General features: G+C 39.5%; 1 protein-coding gene across 6 annotated transcripts in view; it reads left to right on the top strand.

The window, feature by feature from the left end:
* Positions 1 to 25,865, top strand: part of USP45 (ubiquitin specific peptidase 45) — a 132,387-nt gene that overhangs the window by 21,573 nt on the left and 84,949 nt on the right. For 4 of the 6 annotated variants that reach the window (XM_075862197.1, XM_075862200.1, XM_075862199.1 and 1 more), the window contains exons 6-8: positions 16,063 to 16,202; positions 22,314 to 22,412; positions 23,132 to 23,262. In XM_075862197.1, coding sequence (XP_075718312.1) covers positions 16,063 to 16,202; positions 22,314 to 22,412; positions 23,132 to 23,262 — 370 coding nt within the window. The remainder of the gene's footprint in view (positions 1 to 16,062; positions 16,203 to 22,313; positions 22,413 to 23,131; positions 23,263 to 25,865) is intronic. The other 2 variants (XM_075862198.1, XM_075862201.1) reach the window with 1 other exon arrangement.

The following is a 25,865-nucleotide window of genomic DNA, read 5'->3' as shown; positions in this document are numbered from 1 at the left end:
CGGTCCGGGACTTGCGGCCGAAATACATTCCGTCCTTTACGGACCGAACATGCTCGTGTGAATCCAGCCTAAAAAGGCATTTGCTTTGCGGCGTCCCGACATCAACATTTTTCCATTACATAGTTCAGTTTATTAATTAGTATGAAGTCACACAGCAAGATGGCCTGCCTACCCATACTGACAATGATTTCATATCTGAAGATATTGTACTGCAAAATGTAAAGTAACTAGCGTTTTTTTGTATAGGCCATGGATAAGCCTTTGTTAAAGCGCTGTGCACTGCCTGATGGTCACACACTGCAGAAATGGTTCATTTATGATCATGTCGTTCTCTTGTAATCTAACAAGCATTTCTATTATGTCTCTTGTAATTGTTTGTAATGGTAAGCAAAGATTTTTCTCCTGCAACTATCATTCCTCTGCTGCTGAAGCTGGCAGCGCCCGTGGTACCTGCTCTTTTCTTTTTTTTTTTCATGCAGTTTATTCATATGTTGTCAGCTGTTCCCCCTCCATCATTCATGCAGATGAAGCAGCAGCAGCCCACCCATACTTACACGCCCTCTATCTTAGGCCCTCTTCACATCACGATTTGACCTTCTGCTGGAGATCCGATGGAAGGCTGCAACGTATCCCACAGTATGGCATACAGTGGAATAGGTCGCCCGGGGACTCTGGCCCTGTGAAAGCTCCTTAAGTCACCTTTCCCCTGTTATTCCTCTGGGAAATGTATAAATAAATTTACAACTGGCTCCTTTTCAAGAGGCTGTGTCCCTACACACAGACAGTCCAATCAATACTGACTGTATCCGACTGTGTACAGACACATCCTATTGACAAGGGGAATGGTAACACCCCATTGTGAATTAGACCTGGGCTACACAGAGACTTTTTTTAAGGGCTAATTGATTTTAATTATCGAGTGACCGCAGCAGCCCATAAGATTGCATACAACTCAATATATTGCTTTGTGCTGCACCTCTATCTCTATACTAAAATTAACCAAGTCATATTCATACATTTCCAGGAGGAATAACTGCCGGAACATCACAACACGGAACTCCTATCTCATGGGGAATGCAACAATTTACTTTATCAGACATGTCAGGAGAGTTGACCGTTTCTCTATAGATCTAGTGATCAGGTGACGTGTTCTTTGACTGGAGGAGTGCTCTTTCCGTTTCTTATCCATCTGGCCTAGACCGCCATGACAACTTCTCCTGCCGACTGGATATTTTGCTACCCGAGACATCTTAGGTCCCTCGCTTCTGCAGCCATCTCCATCCTCTATAGCAGCACAAATGAATTCAGACACCAGAGCAGACACCTAATTTAATCAGACCCTAGATCCCTTAAAGAGTAACTACGCTTTCACTAAACTTAAATGGAATCCCTATGAGCCCATCTGCAGCCTGACTAGGAGAGACAATCACAGCCGGAGGTGCAGAGCATTCAGCTGAGTGCTTCTGCATGTTTATTTAAGCAATTTGTGAGGGTCTAATATGTTTTTGAAGGTATTGTGAAAGTGCAGTAATTCCTTTAATTAATCCGACCCCAGACCATTGGGAAGATAAAAAAAAAAAAAAAAAGAATCAGACCCCAGGTCAGGCCCCTCATACTCGCCGCTCTCCGAGCGTCTTCTGTGCCCTCTTTCCTCCTCTTCTGCCGCCCAGGCAGAAGAGGAAGATAAGAGGCAGGGAGACCGGTGAGTTATTGCAAATGTTCTTACCGCACACATGCCCCCCGGCCCAGTCTGCCCCTGTGTGCAGCCAGTCAACAGGGTCCCCGCCAATTCCTGTTGCAATCTCAAAACAATGACCGGTCTTCTAGCGCTGATGTCACTATGGATGAACAAATATAACTGGGGCCATGTTGCACAGTTGTCTTGAGGCATTCTAATATTCTGGGATTTTCACATGTAGTATCTACGTAGTTTCTCTACTGATGAATATTAGCCATTTTGAATAACATTTTTCCTCACTCATGGGTTAAGACTTTTTTGGTATTTTATTGTATAATGTTATATAGAGCGAGTACATTTTTTGTTTAATTGAAATATTTAAGAGATGAATAATGACACACAAGCTATTAACTTTGCTCTTGTGATGCGGACCTTCAACTTGTTTTTCAATAGCAAGATGTTTGTCCTTGATGCAGCAGTTGCCTTTGCTCTACCTGAAAAAAAAGAGCCCAATGACAGAATATATTATAATAATAATTCTATTCAAATATAGGGTATGAAAAGTGCATTGAAGAGATGGACAATAATTGACAAATTGGAATATTTGGCATTACAAAGCAGTGACCAGTTACAAACCAGCTTTTAAATGCTGTCCATAATAGATTACACATGCTTAGGCAAAATGATGACAGAAGTCTTTGAAAGAAACACTGTAGTAATTGCTATATTAAAAAAATAAAATTATTTACAAACATTCTATTTTGTCATCACTTTACTTAGAAAACTAGTGAACAGAGTAAATTAGGTTTACATTATTTTTTGATGGGTGGAATATTGTATACCATTACTACTCTATTCTATCCAGTAAAAAAAAAAGTAAACCGGTTATCCATTATAATAAACACCAAGGGAGAAAAAGCCCTGGAAATAAGTGGTCAAACACCAGAGACCTAGATAATCACCAATACGAACAATCAGTGGTAAACGACCAAACATTTTAAAAGGAGGAATGATAGTCTTAGAGTCAAAACAGATAAGAGATAACTGAGTGGGCTGCTGGCAATAACATCTATACCTTAATATAATACATTGTAGATAGTCCGCAAAGGTAAACTAAAAGAAAGTCTAGGGAAAACAAGTTTGACCACCGAAGTAAACCGTAATAGCACAATGGCCAGAAGGTAAAAACAAACCGCAAACCATGGGGTAAAGAATAGCGATGTGCCAGGAGCCCACTTACACCCAACGTGTTTCCCCACCCGGCTTCGTCAGGGGGATGATCATCGTTTGTCTGCATGGTAGCCCACTCTATCGCTTTTCTGTTTGGACTCATATTTTATCATTCCTCCTTTAATGCAATTGTTGTACTCCATTTTTTTATGTCTCAATAAAAAATTATTTTTACATTTCAAATGTTTGGTAGTTTAACACCGATTTGTACGTATTGGTGTTTATCGGTTATCCATCATATAGAATGGATCATAGTGAATCCACCACAAAAAAAAAAAGTTCCCCTTTTTTCTACCTCTCATTGACTTAAGGGTTATGTAAACCTTTGAGGGGCATTTTATTTTATTTTTTTAAATAAACGGGTCAGTGTGTTTGGTGTAACTTTATTTAGTTTTTTATTAAAAATTTGTTTTACTTTATAGAAAATACAAAACCGCTGTAGCTCAAACAGAGCAGCTGTATTTATTCGCTATGACCTTAATCCATCAGTCCCACTGACATGACGTGTTTAGTGTCAGTGGGTCCTGCATCCCTGACACGCAGGATCCACCTGTAATCTTTCACATCTAAGTTAACATGTGGATCCTGCGTGTCAGAGACACACAGGACCTGCTGGCACTGAATCCGTAAGTCCTGCGGACTTGACGGGAACAGGATTTATACAGAGAACCAGCTGTATCTAAAAAAAATGGAAAATTTATTTTTAATAAAAACTAATTCTAAAGTTTCACCAAACACACGGACTGACCCGTTTATTAAAAAAAAAAATGCCCATCAAAGGTTTTAAGCAGCCTTTAAATGGAGAGTGGCTTCACGTCCTTGGTCACTTCTCAACTAGGAATAGGGGCCAGACACCGCACATTCTCCGGATTGTTCAGAAATTCGATTTTGTTTTTTAATTTTTATTGCTCCTGAAACGTAAAAGTATATAACTCATACCTCTTAAGTGTCACTCTTTTGGAGGAACGGTTCTTACTATGGCCCTGAATGCCTCTGCTCTGGCTTTATTCTAGAATTTTGGATCTGAGCTATAGAATTGCATTAATCTTCTGTATTGTTTCAGAAACTATTTGTTTCATTCTTAACTACAGATTAGCTCCAAATCTGTTTGTGGTTTTGTTTTTTTTTTTTTAATATGATCTTTTGCGATTTAATGCTTATAATTTTGCAGATACGTGTGTGTTGCTGCTATAGGTAGAAGGTCTGATTTAATAATAATGTCTGAATTTATCAGAGAATAACTCTGCAATAGTTTTGCATATCCTAGTAATTCTGACATTTTGTTTTTTCGTCACATGTTGTACTTTATTTTAGTGGCAAAAGTAGACTGATCCGATTTCCGTAAATTAATAAAAAAATACAAAATTCATGACGTTTTGTAAAAATTAACCTTTTTCCCTATTTTGAACAGCAATATGTCACATATGTACATACGTACTGTACACAGTTTATTAAATATATATTCCCATATCTTTACACTATTTTGGCAGCACTTTTGAAAAAATAAAATACGGTACATTTTGAGCAATTTAGAAGACTTACAAATTAGTAAGTACATGTTTTCCTGTACCAAGCCAGGTTTTCAGGGCCTCATAGGTGTCAGAATGATGGAAACCCCCACGAATGACCCCATTTTGAAAACTACACCTCTTTAAGGTATTTATCTAGTGGTGTAGTGAGTATTTTGACCACACAGTTTATTTGTAAGAATTCATACAAAGCAGGTGAAAAAAAAATAATTCCACTATTTTCACAAATCTGTCATTTTAAAGACCGATTTCTTTGTAAAGCGAACATGAAAATGAAGAAACACACAAAATCTATCACCCTGTTTCTCCTGTTATCAAAAATACCCCCATTGTGGCCCTAACACGCTGCCTGGACACACGGCAGAGCCCAAAAGGAAGGGAGCACTTGGAGGCTTTCAGGACACATATATTTTGTTTGAAAATGTTTTAGGCCCCACTGCACATTTGGAGAGGCTTTGAGCTGTCAGAACAATAGAAACTGCCCATAAATGACCCCATTTAGAAAACTAAACCCCTTATGGTATTTATCTAGGGGTGTAGTGAGTATTTTGACCCCACAGTTTTTCTGCTAAATTTAATGCAAAGCAGGTGGAAAAAAAATAAAATTTCACTTTTTTCACAAATGTGTCATTGTAAAGACAGATTTTTTTATTTTTTTTGTAAAGAGAACATGAGAATGAAGAAACACACCCCAAATCTATCTCTCTGTTTCTCCTATTTTTAAGAATACCCCCATTGTGGCCTCGATCTGCTTACTAGACATGTGGCTGGGCCAAAATAGAGGGAGCATACTTTGGCTTTCAGGGCACAATTGAATACATTTTAGGCACCATATCATGCATTTAGAGGCATTGAGCTGCCTGAACAAAGAAACAACACATTCATGGGCAACATTCTGTTCTAATATAAAATCAGTCAGAGAGGAAAAAATAAACTGTACTGGAGTGACGGGCAATATCTTCAAAAAAATGGAGGAAAATGTATACAACTATATGTGGCAAACTCGAGTGTTCACAGCGTAGAAGAACACCTGTAGGGCTGTCATGACAAGCTTTTCTTTTTTTTTTTGAGTGACTGGTTGTACAACGTCTCTGCTCAATCAATCCTTATATGAGGGACGAACTTGCCAAGTGACGCGGTACACCATAACAGGTCCCTGCCCGGCAAGGTAGGAACCGCTGTGTGCACAAAACAACCAATCGGTTAAAGTATATATAAAGGGGCAGTGTCCAAAACCATCTATAGGAACAGTAAAGGATCACTAATCCCCAAAATGATGTCAGTATTTCCAGAAGAATTGTTGGGTGCAAGAGGTCCTGTGTAAACCCGAATGTAGTAAAGCCCAGTGTGTATTGATTAGGAACAGCTTGATTATTCGTGATCCTTCAAATACAAAAAAAAAAGATCATGCGTGTATCACCATACAGAATATTAATAAAAATAACAGCTTTGATCGGCAGGACATAGTCATAAAAACAGTCAAAAGAAACAAAAATGATCAAAAATATAAAAGGGGTAAAATATTTTCTGAAAAAATAAACTCTACTACCTCTCCCAAAAGAATTCCTCCCCACTTGGAGAGCCCACAAACTAAAATGAAACTATAAATTAAAATGGACTTCCTAAAAAGACCCCCTCCCCCATTTTGGCATTCCCTAAATAAAATTAATAATTCTAAACCGTGTGGTTTCAAAACGGGTAGTTGCAGAGTCCTAGTTGAGATGGGTATATCGGGCAGTAGAAGCGACTATCCCTGCTTGAGTGTTCCTTGTTTTTTTTTATAAACCACGAATCCATTATAGGTAGCAGTCTGAATTAGGTAGACTGCTACCTTTTTGTACCAAGTGGGCGTTGTGGAGAGAAGTGTATGACGCTGACCAATCAGCATCATACACTTCTCTCCATTCATTTACACAGCACACAGCGATATAGCTATATCGCTATGTGCAGCCACATACACTAACGTTACTGCAGCGTCCTGACAATGAATATACATTGCCTCCAGCCAGAACGGGATGTGTATTCAGAATCCTGAGGGTATGTTCACACGTAGAGTCAAAAACGTCTGAAAATACGGAGCTGTTTTCCAGGTGAAAACAGCCCCTGATTTTCAGACGTTTTTTGAGCAACTCGCGTTTTTCGCTGCATTTTTTACGGCCGTTTTTGGAGCTGGTTTCATTGGAGACTGAGAAAACGGCTCCAAAAACGTCCCAAGAAGTGTCCTGCACTTCTTTTGACGAGGCTGTAATTTTACGAGCCGTCTTTTGACAGCGACGCGTAAAATGACAGGTCGTCGGCACAGTACATCGTAAAGCCCATTGAAAGTAATGGGCAGATGTTTGCCGACGTATTGGAGCCGTTTTTTCAGACGTAATTCGAGGCGTAAAACGCCTCCATTACGTCTGAAAATAGCTCGTGTGAACCCAGCCTGACACTTCGCTAACACAATCCCGACACTACAGCACAGCAAGCGTAATCTCGTTTTAAATGACAGTTTACAGCGTAATCTCGTGAGATTACGCTTGCCTTGCTGTAAATCTCACAGAAACGTTAGCGAAGTGTCAGGATTTTGAATAGACATCACGTCCTGGCTGAAGGTAATGTATATTCATTGTCAGGACACTCCAGTAACGTTAGTGTTTGTGTATGTGGCTGCACATAGCGATATAGCTATATCGCTATGTGCTGTGTAAATGAATGGAGAGAAGTGTATGACGCTGATTGGTCAGTGTCATACACTTCTCTCCACAACTCCCACTTGGTCAAAAAGTAAAACACGCCCAGTTGTCCATTAAGAAAGTAATTAGCATAAAGCTAAAATAGGTCATAACTCTGTCAAAAATCATCGTTTTTCTAAATAAAAACACTACTGTAATCTACATTACAGCGCCAATCACATTATGTACAAGATAGGCCACTTATAATGTGGTGACAGAGCCTCTTTAACACCGTATTTGACACGTTTGGAGTGGATAACTTTCCGGAATGAAAGACGGCCTTTGTAGCTCATCAGGGATTCATCCACCGATTAAATTTTGATCTGGGGGTGTAGGTTTTAACCCCTTCACGACTGCCATATGTCTATATACACATTCTAACTGCCGATGCCCTGTGCAGTATATAGATGTTTGCAGAGTGGATCAGGGTTTAATGAGTGCAGAAGCTGCTTCAGCGTGAGCAGCTCTGCACTAATCTATGTGTCGGCTCTCTTTACAAGTGCCGACACCTCTTTGACTTAGTTTCATAAAACAAACGTGTTTTTGTTTTTAAAAAAATAAATAAACTAAAGTTACAAGTGCAGCGCTGCTCACAATGAAGCAGTATGCACTTATCTCTCTGCCCATGTGTGTGTCGACCCCTCCCCCTCCTTATCCCGCGGTTTCTGCCCAGAGATAACGGAGCCACCGTGCTCGTTATCTAGGCAGATAAGGCACTGGAAGTTTTGTTTGAACTCCTTAGTCTTCTCTCTCCTGGAGAGTGAAGAAGGCTGACTGCTAAAGAGCTGTGTGTGTGTGTGTGTGTGTGTGTGTGTGTGTGTGTGTGTGTGTGTGTGTGTGTGTGTATGGTATGTATGTATGCATGTGTATATATATATATATATATATATATATATAAAATTAAAAACTGCGCGCACATAAATAACCTAGATAAATATATAAAAAAGATACAAAAGTGTTTTTCACATTTTTTGTGATTTTTGTCTGCTCATAATAAAGAATGTAAAACATGGAATTAATTAAACTAATCTAGAAAACTAAAGCCTCATAAGTCTTCTAAAAAAAAAAAACAAAGTAAAAATAGTTAGATATTCAAAGCAGTTGCAAAGATATTATTGTTTAAAGAAGTGCATATCAGAAATGGAAAATTTGACCTGGACACAGAGGTATCAATGACCCTTGGTCATGAAAGGGTTAAGAAAAGATTCTTGTAGGAGGGAAATTAAAGGTCTCAATTTTATTAAGGCGATCGTAGCCTGGGCCATTTATTTGGGGGACTTGGGAGTTATCTGTAAAATGTATGAAGCGCATTATGGATTCATATCGGTGGCGGTACATAACTGCTGCAAATACAGGGAAAGCGTGGACAGCTCTTAATGGCCAGTAGGAGCGGATAGTTTTTTTTTTTGACCAACTCCATATTTAGAGTTAGGCCTAAAAAAAAAATTAAGCTCAGGGACACTAGTGGGGGTCCATGATGAGTAGAGGGATGTGGGTTTCTGTGCAATAAATTGTCTTGCATAGATATTTGTCTGTTGGATAATTAACTCCAGGACTTGGTCACTGACAAATATGTGAAAGAAGTCCAAAGGGGTATAATTAGCAACATCCACTTTTATTCCTGGGGTTGCTGACAGTTGCGGGACCTGGGGGGGGAAATTAAATTGCGGGATCCCAGAACACTGGAGGGATTGCACCGCTAGGCCCTGCACCGCTAGGCCCTGCACCTGGGGATTCGACAGCAACGACTGATTCCACCACCATAGGGCTATAGGATACAGAGGTAGAAGTAGAACTTGAGTCGTCACTGTCTGCAAAAGTTCTACCTCTGAAGCAGTGTCGGTGTCACTACCTGTACTGCCGGAACATAACAAGGTGTAGGCTTGCTCCGCCGTAAACTATCTCCGAGCCATTATTTAGGTAGAACTGAAGCCGTTAGGCTACTAACTTTTATTAAGGTTTTCTTAAAAAAAATTGTGTGTGTGTGTGTGTGTGTGTGTGTGTATATATATATATATATATATATATATATATATATATATACAGTGAAGGTAATAAGTATTTGATCCCTTGCTGATTTTGTAAGTTTGCCCACTGTCAAAGACATGAACAGTCTATAATTTTAGGTTAAATTTACCAGTGAGAGATAGATTATATTGAAAAAAAAACAGAAAATCACATAGTCAAAATTATATATATTTATTTGCATTGTGCACAGAGAAATAAGTATTTGATCCCCTACCAACCATTAAGAGTTCAGCCTCCTCCAGAACAGTTACACGCTCCAAATCAACTTGGTGCCTGCATTAAAGACCGCTTTCTTAAATGGTCTTCCAGCACGACAATGACCCGAAACATACAGCCAAGGCAACAAAGGAGTGGCTCAAAAAGAAGCACATTAAGGTCATGGAGTAGCCTAGCCAGTCTCCAGACCTTAATCCCATCGAAAACTTATGGAGGGAGCTGAAGATCCGAGTTGCCAAGCGACAGCCTCGAAATCTTAATGATTTACAGATGATCTGCAAAGAGGAGTGGGCCAAAATTCCATCTAACATGTGTGCAAACCTCATCATCAACTACAAAAAACGTCTGACTTCTGTGCTTGCCAACAAGGGTTTTGCCACCAAGTATTAAGTGTTGTTTGCCAAAGGGATCAAATACTTATTTGTCTGTGCACAATGCAAATATATATATACTATTTTGACAATGTGATTTTTATTTTTTATATATATATATATATATATATATATATATATATATAATCTATCTCTCACTGGTAAAATTAACCTAGCCTAAAAATTCTAGACTGTTCATGTCTTCAACAGTGGGCAAACTTACAAAATCAGCAAGGGATCAAATACTTATTTCCTTCACTGTGTGTGTGTGTGTGTGTGTGTGTGTGTGTGTGTGTGTGTGTGTGTGTGTGTGTGTATATATATATATATATTTATTTATTTATTTATTTTTAACTTAGCAGAAAAAAAAGGCTATCCTGCCTCTCACTAGGTAAATTAAATAAATTCCTAAAACCAGCACACACACAAAAATTACGTAATAATGGCTAACCACATGTAATAGCCTGACGCTGCCAGAAAACGTACTGATCACTTGTGCTCACACAGGGGATCAGGGGGCACAAACTGTGTAATCAGGGGACACAAATGAGGTAATCAGGGGGCAAAGATTTGAAAGGTTTGTGTAGTTTTTTTCTTCACTTCACTTTATACAGCTCAGGATTTGGTTATAGTGTCTCTCTGTCCTATCACAGATCAACTACAGTGAGGGAAGAGGAAGACACAGCCCATGTCCTGGCTGTATTTGGTAAGTATAATTACCTAGATCACTGTGATCGGTATATCACAGTGACCATGTCAGCAGGGACCACTCAGATTGGTCCCTGGCTGTTACTATTTGCCTTATGTTGCCACAGGCAGCATTGGCATTATGCAAACTGCGCATGCGTGCACAATTTTGTTTATCAGGGGTGCTGATAGGGAGTGCTGGCCCTTATTTTTACTATTTCTCTCTGTGAAAACTAACCGCCGCTGTTATGAAGGTGATCGACCATTATTTAGTTAATAACCGCGATCACGTGAAAGGGGACCGGACAAAACGGTCTTCGGTCTGTGCTCCGAGGCCTCAGCTACCTCCATAGCTGAGTACACAGAGTTTAAGCGCCTCCCGGGGGCACTATCTTACGCTAAAGTGCTGCCATGAAAAGGCGGTGCTCTGTCATAAGTACCCTTAATGGCCGCCGTAAAAACACATGTAGGCGGTTATTAAGGGGTTAAAGTTCTCTGCAGTAGCTCTTGCCCTATCCGCAAATGATAGACTGCCTATGAAATGCACAGGAGTCTATAGTCTGCCTATGAAATGCAGCCTATCAAGCAGTTGACGGAGAGCAGGATTCTGCGGTGCAGTATTTAACTTCTTTTCATGTTAAATGCTGTACCGTTTGACACATGGTAGTTGGCTACAAGATCCGTTCCTAGCATGTCATCTACGATTTCTGCTGTCAGCTGCCTAAGGCTAGCCATAACTTCTCAAACATAGCCTTGGACAATCCACTTTTTTTTTTTTTGAATCAATATTGCATTGTTATTAATTCTTCCTGTAAGGCAGGTAATAAAGCTAACATGCAGAGTGAGTATTCAATTAATATATTGATAATATTATTATTCATTAGGCCCAAAATATGGCCACTTGTATCCAACCTCAAAGGAATTCAGTGTTCTGTAGGACATATTTACTTATTTTTTAATAAAGGTGTCTTGTCCGGCCGTTATTTTACATGTAATAATTTGGATTTCTGCCATCTTGTAAAAATTGACACGCCTCATGCACAAATCTACATCACAAATGTAAATAATGTGTATCACATAAGATGTATGTAGCCAACAAAGAAATATTAAGTAAGTCCAAATAGAATATAAAGGCTTTTAATTATTTTTTTTCTCATTGCTTCACACATCAGGGAAGACAAATGGGATGTTTGGTACTTGTGTGAAGCTGCCATTTAACTATGAAGTGAAATGCGTTTATTGAGTTTCCCCTGAAGACATAGTCCGCTGTGGCAATGCTGTCCATATTTGGTGGCCCGGCAAGGAGAGCCAGGTGGTGCTGCAAAGCATAGCACAGTCAAGCGTGCTCACATCTAAGTTTGACATTTGTCATCCTGTACTGCTGCAGGGAAGAGAAAAATCTGCTATTCCATATGCTTCACATTTCATTTTGCCCGCAGTTTTATCCAGATGGCTCCTGAACATTGTTTCCTTTAAGATACATTCCCAGATGTTTGTAAAATGCCAATAGAAATAAGGCAACAACTGTGTTACGCCGATATCTGGAATTACTTACATGTTCTGTATGTATGTATGTTTGTGTGTGTGTGTGTGTATGTATGTATATATGTATGTATATATATATATATAATACATACGGTAAGTTACAGGTAAAATCTTTTCAACTACATTTTATTTGCATACGCATTTATTATTTTTCCATGTTTTAACATCAAAAACTAATAATATGAAGTGTGTGCTTGTGTAATACAATAATAAAATTTTTTTTTTAAATATATATATATAGTGTGTGTACAGTAGCTCACCCAATTTTCAACTATAGGTATATAGCATGTGCTAATTCTATATATAGTCTATGTATATTCTTTTCATGAATACATTAAATATATCAATTGTTTAAAATATTTAATAGTCCATGCTTACAAAATTTTAGAAAGCAATACATCTACCCTCAGGGTTCTCCCACAACCTTGGACATGGGCATGCTGGAAAGTTTTGGGGGTCCTCCCCTTCCTCAAGTGTGATCACCGATAGGAGAAACCGCTTCATCTATTCTATAGGGCTTCTGCACTCCTTTAGCATGGAGCCATACAAACCATGCCGGACTGTGTGTGGAGATATTCTCCCCTAGAATCAATGCCTCTAGAGGAGATTATCTCCATATGTATGGTGTCTAATTGGGTATGCAACAGTTTTTATTTTTTCTGTTGGAGTCACATGAAATCCAACAAAAAAACAAACCCTAAATATGACTTTTACACAGACCGTAATATGAGTATATATTTGATTTAAGTCCTATTACTATGTGGATGTATCCGTGTCTCTAGATGCTCATCTCCAATGTTCCTATGACAGCACTTTCTGTTATATTGTTTGGGGATATGACCAGCAAACAGAACGTCATGAGGTCACATAAGCAGAACGTAGGACCTGTAACTTCAATCACGCATCTGTTCACACATCAATGTAAAAGTTTTTTTTGAATGTGCAGTAAAAGTGTTTTTGCATAATTCTTTGTCCCAGTAACAAGATAAATTTTACTTTTTTTATTTTATAAGATAGGGCCTATAAAAAATATTAATATATATATATATATATATATATATATTATTTGATTTATGAGAAATTGGTTTCTCTTTCATATTCATGTATGCCTTTTACCATTCTATTATTACATGGGCGAGCAAACAGAATTTAAATATCACTTTTCTCTAGACATTTATGTAGGATTATTTTTTATTGTAAGTTTTAAATCTTGAAATAATGTACATTTTCAGCAGAACACATTTCTTTGCTGCACATCAGCAGCGAGTACATAAAAACCTTTTCCAAATCCTAGTGCACCTTTCAACGTATCCTGCAGATGCAGCTGTAACCTGGGAAAATGGGACTCCCTGGACAGCAGTATCTGATCAGTGCGCCGGAAAATATTATGTGCGACTTGTCAGTCTCGTTTTATTCCTCTTTAATTAAATGTAGGTTTTTGGAACTTTAATTACGCATTTGTCTTTGGTTCATGTAGGAAATTCACGAGAGCTCCCTGTGGAGGAGGCTCCTTCCCTCTGCTCTTCAATGCTTCAGAACCTTTGGCATAAACATTCTATTAACGTAAATTGGTCCCTGCCATGTCCCCAGAACACTTTAATGAGACTTGCTCTTTAACTCATTAGTGCAAATGTGAGCTCATATGTCAAAAATCTACATTTCCGAGTCACCATTCCTGGCATTTATTAAGTCCATAACTCGTTTGCATTGACATGCTGTGCTAATCAATATTTTTATAGTCTGGATATGTCACTAATGTTCTTATTTAGTGCAATGATAGCGACAGCAAAGAAGTTGCCAGTGGAATTGGAGACTGCAGGGAATATCTTAATTTCTGTGTTATCTCTAGGCTATAAGTTAATGAGACTGGCTTAAAATGTCCACATTTATAACAATTGAATAAACGTGCATATGTAATATATTGAAAGAGAAATACTAGTTAAACTCCACTGGTTGTGTGGTTATTTATTTATTTTTTGTATGTTACATTTAAAAGCTTCTTTGTCCCTTGATCTTTCTAATACTTGCATTGCTTTTTATTTCTATATAAGTAAATTTAACCTAATATAATTGTACAAATTTTTAATCCGTAGAAAAAAAAAAATCATATTGACTGGCATATGTACCCTATGGTAGCATAGACCACCATGCCCTTATAGTGTTCTACATACACTATAGTATGAACAGTCTTAATCCGGGTGTTCTGCATATGGCCCTTCTTTGTTTCTGCTTTTATTCACACACAGGAATGTTGGAGAGATCATATATTATATCATATACACATTAATATACATGCAGCTCTCTTGTCTACATAACTATACAATACATATTGTGCTGGCATGAGAAAAATACAGTGACATGTGGTGTAACAGATGCTGTGATTTTCCAGATGTTTGTGTGCTGTGTCCTCAGTGTATTTCCTGCTATAACCACCTTGTTAATGGCAGAATTACACAAAAATAAAATACATCATTTATTCAAATGAAATGGGCCCTTTGACCTGCCTTCTTTTTTTTTTTTTCCACTGTAACCCTGTAAATAATTCTCATCCACTGATGTAGAAAATGACTGTTGAATAAAAAGCTTCCTGAATGTGTGTGGCAGACTGGGTGCAGTCCTTACGTTTGGTCTGCGACTCTTTCGAAGACCTGTACAAGATAACTATGCCATGCTGTTCAGGGCCGGCTCCAGGTTTATGTGGGCCCTTGGGCGACACAGACATAGTAGGCCGCTTTGCGGGGGAACTCACGGCGGCAGTAAAATGGCAGAAAACTTCACTTTGTTAGGCCATGTTTATGCCCCCATATAAAAGTTAGGCCCCAGTTTGTACCCCCATAAATTTAGTTCCCTGTGTAGATAGTGCCACACTGCCCCACCTCCCTGGTAGTGCCACACTGCCCCTCCCAAGTTGTGCCACACAGCCCCCTCCTCCCAGGTAGTTCCACACAGCCCCCTCCTTCCAGGAAGTGCCCCACAGCCCCCTTCCCTGGTAGTGCCACACAGCCCCCTTCCCCGGTAGTGCCACACAGCCCTCTCATCCCAGGTAGTGCCAAACAGCCCCCTCCTCCCAGGTAGTGCCACACAGCCCTCTCCGCCCAGGTAGTGCCACACAGCCCCCTCCTCCCAGGTAGTGCCACACAGCCACCCTCCCTGGTAGTACCACACAGCCTCCCTCCCTGTAGGAGTGGAATCCCCAGCCAGAGCATTGCCGATGCTTTGGCTGGGGATTCTGCTTCAGGAGAAACTCCTGACGTCACTGTCCATATATGGACAGTGTTGTCGGTTGCAACCCCAGAGCCATAGTCCCGGGCAGAGCGCTACCAGCACTCTGCCTTGGACACTGCCCTGCTCCGGACAACACGCTCCATATATGGACATTTATGTCAGAGGCTTCCCCAGAGACGGAGTCCCGGTGCAGACCTGCTTGTAGCGCTCTGCCTGGAACTCCTTCTCTCCTCCCGACATCACTGTCCATATATGGACAGTGATGCCATGACGACAGCAGCGACCGCACCCGGCGGCCGAGTGGTCCCCCCCCCAAGGGTAGTGGGCCCCTGGCCCTTGCCGGGGTTCGCTGGGTGCTGACGCCGGCCCTGATGCTATTAACAAATGTTAAGGTACTTTTGGCATAGTGTCTTAGCTTCTTTCTGAGAGTGTTCATGTACATATAGGGACATGTATAAAAAGTTCTTATGTGCTGGGGAAAAAAAATTACTAGACATGTATCAAACTCTCTCCGTGTAAATTTTATACAAGTATATGCTTTTGTAGTATTCTCACTGAAGCCTGAAATGTTTCACAAATGTTGCAAAATAAACCTCACGTGTGCGCCTTTTTGTGAATGTATCTTGTCTTCAAAAACATAGACTCACCTGCTTCTTTGCCGTTGAAAATGTTGCATGTGCTTCATATATTTAGGGTATTGTTGGACATGTGGAAAACATGCATAAAAAGGTAGCAGTAAGCTTTTTGTTTTAAATATAACACGTATCCGGGTTTAAAGTTGTATATATGTTTCCCATGGGGTTTATAGATTTGTGGTGGTGTTTTTTTTTTTTCAGGTTCCTCTTTAAAGGTCATTTGCTTGCAAGAACAAAGTGGTGAAATTTTTAAAGAGAAAACTACGCTTCCTATTACGTCTGTCCCTGTGAAAGGAATTACAAACCTAGGCAACACTTGTTTCTTTAATGCTGTCATGCAGGTAAGTGTTTGAACTATTTCTGTACAAATTTACAAATCAAAACTAAAGAATCTATCATGCATTGGTTGTATATATAAAAAAAGTTACTCTATTAGTAGAATATTTTTAAATGTAAGGCACCACTGATATGAATCTTGTATTCATTCTGCGTCTGGGCCACTTTCCAGAATACCTGTGGCCTTATGTAAATAATACGACTCTCGGTAGAAGGCTTTTCCGGGCACATATAAATAACCTTCTGTGCCTCCACAATGGGAAAATAGAAAACTTTTCAACATACTCACTGTAATGGCATATCATTACGTACAGGAGAAAGAAGGCGGCTCTGGAGCAAAGAAAAGCGCATAATGTGTGTATGTTAAAAAGTTTTATATGTGCCCGGAAACATTGTCCATGTAATGTCACCTCAGTCTTGTTATATAATTCTATATATATTATATCATATAACAGCATCGTCTATAGGATCATTCATGCATGCATGGTCATGCACGAATTGCTATGAGGATAACGCACCTGGATTATTTACATGCAGCCTTGAGCATACTGTGGTGTAAATCCGGACATATTTTATAGATTATTAAAGGTTTATGTTAGAAATGCCTTAAAATGATATTTTCTACTAAAAGGGTAATTTTTTTTAAAGAAGTGCACTAGAGCCGCTCATGTAACTTCTCTTGACCAGTCAGCTTAGGCCCCCTTCAACTAACTTTTTTTTTTCCTCCCGTTAGAGGGATACTGTGGGATATGTTGCCTGAACTCCCTGGGGAAGCTCCTGACATCACTGTCCTTATATGGACTGCCCTGAGGTAGCTCCCTGATGTAGACGTTTAACATATAACTGTGACAGATGCCATATAGTTGCATCCGTTACCCATAGTCTCCCATGTTGAAAAAAGGATACTGCGCAGTATATTTTTTCTTCTTTTGCAGGATCCCTCAAGATGTTAGAGTGTAGTCTACTACAGACTATACCAGGGGTCTCAAACACGCGGGCCGCATGTGGCCCCGGAGACTGTCATCTGCGGCCCATGGGGCACCGTAGCTCCCCCGGGAGAGGAGAGAGTAGACCGAAGGAGGAGTGCACCAGCGCTCCTTCATGACATCCCAGAGCAGAGCTTATACTAGCGCTCTGCAGCGGGACTCCTGCTCTGAGGAAGCCCCTGACATCACTGTCCATATATGGACAGTGATGTCAGGAGCACAGATGGAGTCCCAGGCAGAGTGCTAGTAGCGCTCTGCCCGGGACTGCGGCTCTGGGGTTACATATATGGACAGTGAAGCCAGAGGCTTCCCGAGAGTTCCGGAGCAGAGCCTATACTAGTGCTGTGCTCTGGGACTCCTGCTCTGGGGTTGCCCCTGACATCATATTCCGGTCCAGGAGGAGCCCCTGACATCACAGTCTATGAACTGTGATGTCAGGGGTTCCTTCAGCAGAGGAATCCCCGGCCTAAGCTTCGGCAAGTATGTACAGAGGGCACTGTGGCAGTGTGTACAGAGGGCACTGTGGCAGTGTGTACAGAGGGCACTGTGGCAGTGTGTACAGAGGGCACTGTGGCAGTGTGTACAGAGGGCACTGTGGCAGTATCTAAAAAGGGGCTGCCCAATCTCGACATTCTTGAGTCTGCCAAAACCTGCCAACTGAGCGACACTTAAACTGAAAAACTGGATTGTTAACTCAAATTTCCGGTGAGTTTAAATCAAGCAGTATTATAGTAATGTAGTATTGTTATAGAAATGTATTGTTTTAGTAGTTTGAATAACTAATAGATTAACAATAATTTGGTATTGTATCAAATTTGAAAGTAATGCGGCCCGTCAACTTCAAATTTTTTCTATGTGCGGCCCATTTACCTGGCCCTGTTTGAGAACCCTGGTCTACACACTAAACGTATGGCATAAACGTGATGTGAACAGGGCCTTAGAAGGATGCCCTAGTGCCCACCTAGCATATAATTGTGTTTTTTCTGCCCACTGCAGTTGTGACAGGTAGGTGAAGAGGTTTTAAAAAACACCTTTGACAAGTGCTAGAAATAAATGTTCCATCTTCACCTCTCCTAAATTGCGTCAAGAGAAGCCGATGGGAACCAAAGGGACGTAACCAGTTGTATTGGTGTGGTATATCTGTTTCATATAGTAGGTTAGGTTTTTCTAGAGTATTTCTCCTTTACAAGACTATGATACATTTCCATTGTGTAAATCTCTAAAGTTCATGTTTTGTTATTGCATTCTTCTTTTGGTTTTACTGCAGCAATCTTATGAAGCAAGGTGGCTTCTGAAAATCCCAACTTCATCATGTACAAACAAATTGAACCGCATTGGTCTTAATGTGAAACCTGTGGATGGAGCATAAGTTCTGTCCATTTAGCGTGAATCATGGATGACCACCCCTAACTTAAACCTCGTGCACATGACCGTGTTCGGTCCGTGATATACGGACTGCACGATAGCCACACTTCCTTTACCGTTGTGGCCATCGGTCCGGGAAATACGGTCTGTATATCACGGACCAAACACGGTCGTGTGCATGAGGACTACGTTTCTAGTTCTTATTGCTGATTTGTGCTTTCCAAAAAATGTCAGTTTTATACTTATACATTGATTGCAAATAATGTTCCTTATTGTTCACTTTTGTGTGTGATTTTCTGTTTTCCTCTTCATACAGAGATGGTATATTTGCTCATTTAGACTGAGTTTGCATTAAGTAGCATTGAATTGTTGGTATAGTATTTTGTAGGATATATTCTCATAAATGTACAACTAGAATTCTTTTAAATGCTAAATATTAGACTTTCTGGTCTATAGCTGACCGTATTTGTCCTCAGAAGCTGATCAGAAGCCATGTACCTGGTACTAGACTTTGAGGTCATAGCAGTGTAAGCAATATTTTTTGTTTTTTCTAAACATTTTTACATTCGTTTCAGTTTTTTTTTCCAGATCTGTGTTCACCGCCAATGCTTTTGTCTCGTTATATATCATATTTGGCGTATACGCCACAAAAATCTCAATGTATGCTTCAAGCGTATTCCCTAACATGTACAACTGTATGCCATACGGTTGCAAATGTTGTCTAAACGGTATTCAAACACATTCCCCAAACTTATTCCAAGAGAACACCAGTTTGGCATTTTATTTCCAATAGCATTATTGTATAAGATACCCACAGCAGCCTCTATTCAAGCCAGTAAATAAAGTATAAAAAATAATATATATTCTCATTTCACTTGTACCCAAATTTCAATTTCCGATAGACCAGTTTGCACAAAAATGAACATTGCCTTTACTGTTCCACAGCTCTTCAGTGTTTATATTCTTATCGGTTCTCAGGGATTTTACGCAAATATATTAATAACAACTAGTATGAATTTGTGATCCTTTCTATTAAATGAGATTTTTTTTTTTATTATGTTGGACCTTTTCTTGCCCACATCAATCATTGAATAAAGAAAGCCATAAAAATGTCCTATTTTTTTTTTTTCTATTTTAAGTGTTTTTGTAATTCTTTCTCTCTAATTATTCTAATCAAATCCAATATGTCTTAAATGAGCAAATTCCTTTCTAGCTGGAAATAATATTTGAAGCATAGGCACACTTGAAAACACTGTGTGGGCATAGGTAACAGTCGTGCTGGATTCCTGTGTTGTGCTCAATCCAGATAATGAGTGCAGGATTTAATTTGCTTATATGGAATGGTTTGTGGCTATCTATGGCAAGTGCTACTGTATCCAATTAGTGCAATCCTGGCAAAGACCTCTATCTCTTCTTCCAGTGTTTTGCTACTTAGGTCACTGCCCTGACAATGTAGCTCATTATTTCTTATAATCAAGAGATGTCTTATAAATGGTGGTTTCCACACTGGCCAATAATTTTGACTTTTGGTGTATGAACATTTAGATCACTATTTACATACTTTGATCATAGCCAATATTAAGACAAAAGCTAGAGAACTTAAATGTGCAGAAGTATTCACCCCCTGAAAGTCAATACTTTGTTGAGCCACCATTTGCTGCGATTACAGATGCAAATATCTACTCTCATCTTTGATTGCACACAGACAGGGCCGGTTTTAGTCAAAGTGTGGTCCTGGACAAAGTTAAAAGTGGGGCCCCAAATGCTGAATTACTGTATCAATAATCCAGTCCATTCAGAAGGCGGTGTGCAGAGAACTGCGTCGCTGATTTCATGCACGTCCAGGGGTTTTATAAGCCCCAAAGCATTTGTCCCCCCCTCTCACACACAAATTATCTATACACATATACAGTTATAAAATCATACCACTATAACAGATTAAATATTACCTGCATACTGTTACTGAACACAACTCACTATTAGAAGACCAATATTACCAATAATAGCACAATATAAGGTCCACATAATACCGCCACACCATAACCACAAGGTGACTGAATAATACCACCATACTGTTACTGAATAATACCTCCACACCACATAGTGACTGAATAATACCCCCACACTGAATAAAAACCACTATACAAAGACCAATATTACCACCATATTGTGTTAGATGCCAGTTATACACAGGAGCTCTGCAGGCGATCTAAGTGATTACAGCATATTTAGATAAAGTGACTCACAGGTGATTTTTTTTTCCATGACTAGAGTTGTTCATTTTCCCCTTTTTTTTAATATTTTTTCTCCAGCCCAGACCACTGGGACATCTTATTCCAGCTAAGACCTGTCTCTGCAGAATTTCATACACAGACATGTTGGTTTCTCGCTTTTCCAACATCCTCCCCACCTATACCCCATCCACTAAACAAACTTGTAATCCACAGTGTCTCAGATGGTAATAATCTGTTAGTGCTCGACGCAATAAAAGTGCCCCTCAGTAACCGTGCCCCCACACAGTAAGGCCTGATTCACACGAGCACTGCGCATCTCGGACATGAAAAACTGCAGTTTTTAATGTCCGAGGTGCATCCCTGCTCAACGCTGCGGGACGCGATGTCAGGCATCCACCATAGTTGAGTCTATGGAGGGATGCGTGATGCATGAAAAGATAGGACATGTCCTATTTTCGCACGGACCCTTCACACGGTATGTTGAAACAACAGCTGTGTGAATGGCCACATTGAATTACATAGGTTCGTGGGACGGCCGCTGTTTCAACGGCCGTCCCACGGGCATTTATCACGTTTGTGTGAATCAGGCCTAATAATGCTCCCTGTAGATAGTGACACAGCATTCCTCTTGTAGATAGTGCTACACAGCCCCACAAAAATAGAAAAATTGTGCTTGTCTAGCCCCAATCCTGTGACGGACAGAGCAGCTCCACAGCCTCCAGATGGGACCCTTGCGTAATCAAGTGACGTTATCACATCGGCCTGCGCAGGGATTCTGTCCCAGCGTTTATAGGCTGCAGGCCTAACGTGGCCTGCAGCCTATAGTACTCAATTGTATCTACGTGGGGATGGGGGCCCTGGGCAAGTGGCAAACGGAGAGACGTTACTCAACTAACTATGTGACTTCTAAAGTTAATTTGTTTTATTTAGGAGTTTCATAGCAAACTAATTTTCAGGTTTTTTTTTTTGTTTTGTTTTTTTGCATTCCAGTGTAACAGTTTGGACTATTTTGTCATGTCCATAACATAAAGTTCAATTTAAAATCAAATTTAAGTCCAGGTTGTAATGTGGAAAAACATCAAGGGGCGGTGTGAATGGTTTCACAATGCATTGTATGTCAATGGAGAAAACCTGAAAAATGAATGGGTACAAAAATATGTAAAATAAAAATAGTATTTGAAGAATACATTTTTTATGGACATTTTCAGGGGTGAGTGTTTAATGGTTTATTTATTTCCCATAGAGTTGTATAGAGCAGCAGTGGACATGCTCGGCCGCTGGTCCATTGACTTGTCCTCATCGCTGACGTGCTAGTGAAGTGGAAAGTAGGATTGGGTACCCTGTTCTAGCAATTGGTGGGGGTCCCAGTGGTCAGACCTCCACTGATCTGACGTTTCTAAAAATATAATAAATGTTAATGACTTGAAGACCCCTTTTAAATTGTGAATGTTTGTTTTTTAAAAGGAGCAGTGCACTTCTAACATCTAAGAATTGTTTTGCAGGTTGGTTGATGAATTTTGTTTGTTTACAGAATTTTGCCCATACACACATGTTAACAGAAGAGCTGTCTGGAATGAAAGAAAAGGATGCAAAATTAAAGATTTGCCTTAATGAAGAAAACGTGGTAATTGTATGTAAAGTGACATTTTCCTTATTGTACCATTGCGTTATAAATATAGAGATCTGTTTAGGAGGAAGATCATAAAGTAGATTTGCTAGAAACATTAGGTTGTGCCTTCACCGGAGATGAATGTTCAAAGATCCTGTACATGTTAATATTTTATCGTCTATCTCCTATAAATCTGTTCTTTCTTAGAAACTTAGAGGCATTATTTTATTTATTTATTTTTAATTTTTTTTTAAAATAAAGCCACATTGCCAATTATGTACATAAATAGCAATTCCCTAAAATATTATCAGAATTTTGCATACTCTCCTTGCAGACCAGTCAGAACACAGGTACTATTTTTGCAGTCTCCCAAGTTTTTTCTAGACAATCTCCAATCTTTTAACTTGTTCCTATAGTGTGCTGTAATATTATGTCGCCGGCAGAGTACTTTTTCTGCCCGGTGATGTACTATTTTGGCACTTTGTTCGCGTCGGCGATCCCGTTTATGACTGCAATCAGAGATACCTGCAATCAGAGATAAGAGTTTGTGATTCTTCTATATACCTGATATGATAGGCGAAAAAGCGACTTAATGCTGAATTAACATGCGCTTATTGATGTCCATCATATGATAATCTTACATCTCAAAAAGATTTTTAATGATAATCATAACTTCTCTTCTGTGACCAGCAGGTGTTTTTGTGTACTAAATACTATATATTTTTTTTCTTCTCGTACAGGATCCGTTAGTGATCAGCCTGCCTAATCCCGGTCCTCTCACGTCAGCAGTGATTTTATTCCTGCACAGTATGAAAGAGCCAGGAAAAGAACCTGTAACCCCCAAAATGCTCTTTAGCCAGCTCTGCCAAAAGTAAGTAATTGTGCAAAGAGCATTTCCACCCCCAAATATCTTCAATGCAAGCGGCATCCAAGCATACATTATAATATTGGGGAGTGGGGGGGGGGTGTAACGATTTAAATATTAAAAATTCATCCTAAAGCTCACTTCTATATTTAGTTTATTGGGTGGTTGCATATTAAAATTAAGTAGGGACTTTGTTGGGTGTATTGCAGACCTCCAGGCTGTCTGGACTGTAAAAATAGGTATGTTGCTCAATATATCACTTAGTAGAGAGCTGTAAATGCCAGCTAGGTGCGTGCGTGCCTGCGTGCTAAAGCTACTCTATCAATATTTTTTATAGGAAATTCTCATTAGTCATTATTAATTGTTTTGTTACTATAGACACACAGGTAAAACATGCATTTGTCTACGGCTAGCTTTACAACTTGATATCGTTATCGGACTACAATACTCCTTTTCAGGTATACAGAGTATCGTATGTTAGCAGAGAATTGTATGTTAGCACTGTTGAACATGGCCTTAATGTGTAAATGTCCTACAAATGATTTTGTTTTCTTTGGCCAGACCTGGTGGTGATCATTTCATGTGAACTACCAGAGCATGCTCTTCTGCAGCTTGTGTACCGAGTTCATTTAGCTTGGAAGTCCTATTTTATTATTTCAACAATACTGGGCAGAAGACGGCTAATCACTTAATCACCAACCTAATTATGTGCTCTGCTGGCTCACAGATGTGGTCCTTCCTGACCGAGTGGGACGTTTTGTTCTCTTAAGAGGCTCTGCTGCCAAGCAATAGTGCTTTATTGGTGCTTGTTTCGTTCAGGTCAAGTGACAATGTGCAGATAGCTTCTGTTAAAAATGGTTGTTGCTACCAAATTGTGCTCTTGTAGTGCGCTTTGACAAAATTGCGGACCAAAAAAATTAACATAATGGTATAATATTCAATAATCAGTGGCTTTAACTAGTAGTTTAATAAGCTTAATTGGCTATTTCTACAATAGGATCACCTAAATTGGGACCGCCACTGATGTCCTAAACTAATAGGTCCTGGTCTTCGCTTACAGCAGAGAAGTCTGTGCGCAAGCAGCCACCTCTGCAATGAAACAAGCTGATTTTTATAGAGTGCTGGGACCTGTTTATTCTGTACAATAAAACTGATCCCGTCTATCTGACCAACATTCATGTGTGTGATTGACATATCAGAAGTTCCTATTCAGGAGATACCGTTTTACGGTCCTGTATTCAAAAGCTTGTTCCGAAACAGGGAGCGCTTTCAAAATTCTACTACATTTCAAGAAACTGGTGACCTTACTGAGCAAGTTTATGATCAGTTTTCATGAATTTTGACTACCCTTAATGGGGCACAAGTTCTCATTTAATTGATAGGCATCAGTATTGTGAATATAATCTGGCAAGTTCAATGATCCACAAACTCAAAATAACTTAGTTGAATACTTTGTAAGAAAATGAATATTTGCAATAGAAAAGTGACTGGTACGATCTATGTTAAGAAATTAGGCAAAAGATAATTCCGGCAGCAAAGGGGAAGTATTGCAGTGGTGCTCTATAGGACTAGGAGGTAGGATACTGCATAGTAGAAGACATCAGCCACCTGTCCAAGGTTGCTCCTTGCTATCATGCTTAATAAAGCATTTTTGTCACGTAATGGCACAGTTTCCTTCCTCTTGCATTGCTGACATTGTAGGAAAATGCATCCTCAAAGTATTTTCAAGGTAAACACTGTTTATCAGGCTGTGTTCACATCACTTTTGAACACTGCGTTCAGCACGAATACTCCAAACATATCCATAGAGCCCTATTGACCTGATATATACCAAAAGCGTGTCCTTTTGGTTTAAGTCCGAGGTAGGCATCAATAATTAAATAAATAAATTATTTTTTACTGTTCTATTTTCTTTTATTTTTTTACTGTATGGAACTTGCTATTCACTACTGAGGCATCCAGTAAAAATACATATACCACGCAGTATCCGTTGGTTTTACAATGGAACCCCCATAGAAATTTTATACCACTGTATGCCTATACAGTGGCATACGCCAATAAATACTCCTGACATACACCTCTGGCAGAAGGCTCTGATGTGACGTGAACAGGGCCTTATCTGTACAATGAGTACTATCATCTTGTGCTTGAACCGCTACACTTGTGGCTAAATGAAAGTTTAGTTAAAGGGATAGTCCTTCTTTCCATATGCCCTATTAGGGAACATTGTCACTGGCAATTAAGAGAGAAACTATCTCTAAATTTTATATTTTTCCAAATTATTCATAAATTTAGAAAGTGGGTGTTCGGTTTATCTATGAGGTGTCATTGTGTTGAGGAAGAACATTTACCACCAGTAAAGGTGCCAGAAAATGCCATCCATAACAATGTGAGGGTACTAAAGTTTAAAGAGGGGGCCAGGTAGTAAGAAAGTTTTTTTTCGTGTGTAAAGCATTCTTTACTTTAGTGGGTTCTAAACACCATGAAGAACAAAGTATTCTAGTCATATTCTCACCGCCTGTAGAAATGACAGTGGTGCAATTTCTGTTCTATATGTAACTTTGAAAATTCCAGACGCACATAATGTGGTTGGTTACGTATTCTTCTGG

The sequence above is a fragment of the Rhinoderma darwinii genome, chromosome 4 (genome assembly GCF_050947455.1).
Source record: "Rhinoderma darwinii isolate aRhiDar2 chromosome 4, aRhiDar2.hap1, whole genome shotgun sequence".
Classification (NCBI taxonomy): domain Eukaryota; kingdom Metazoa; phylum Chordata; class Amphibia; order Anura; family Rhinodermatidae; genus Rhinoderma; species Rhinoderma darwinii.
Note: the sequence above shows the minus strand (reverse complement) of the source record. Positions and strands in the feature narration are given on the sequence as shown.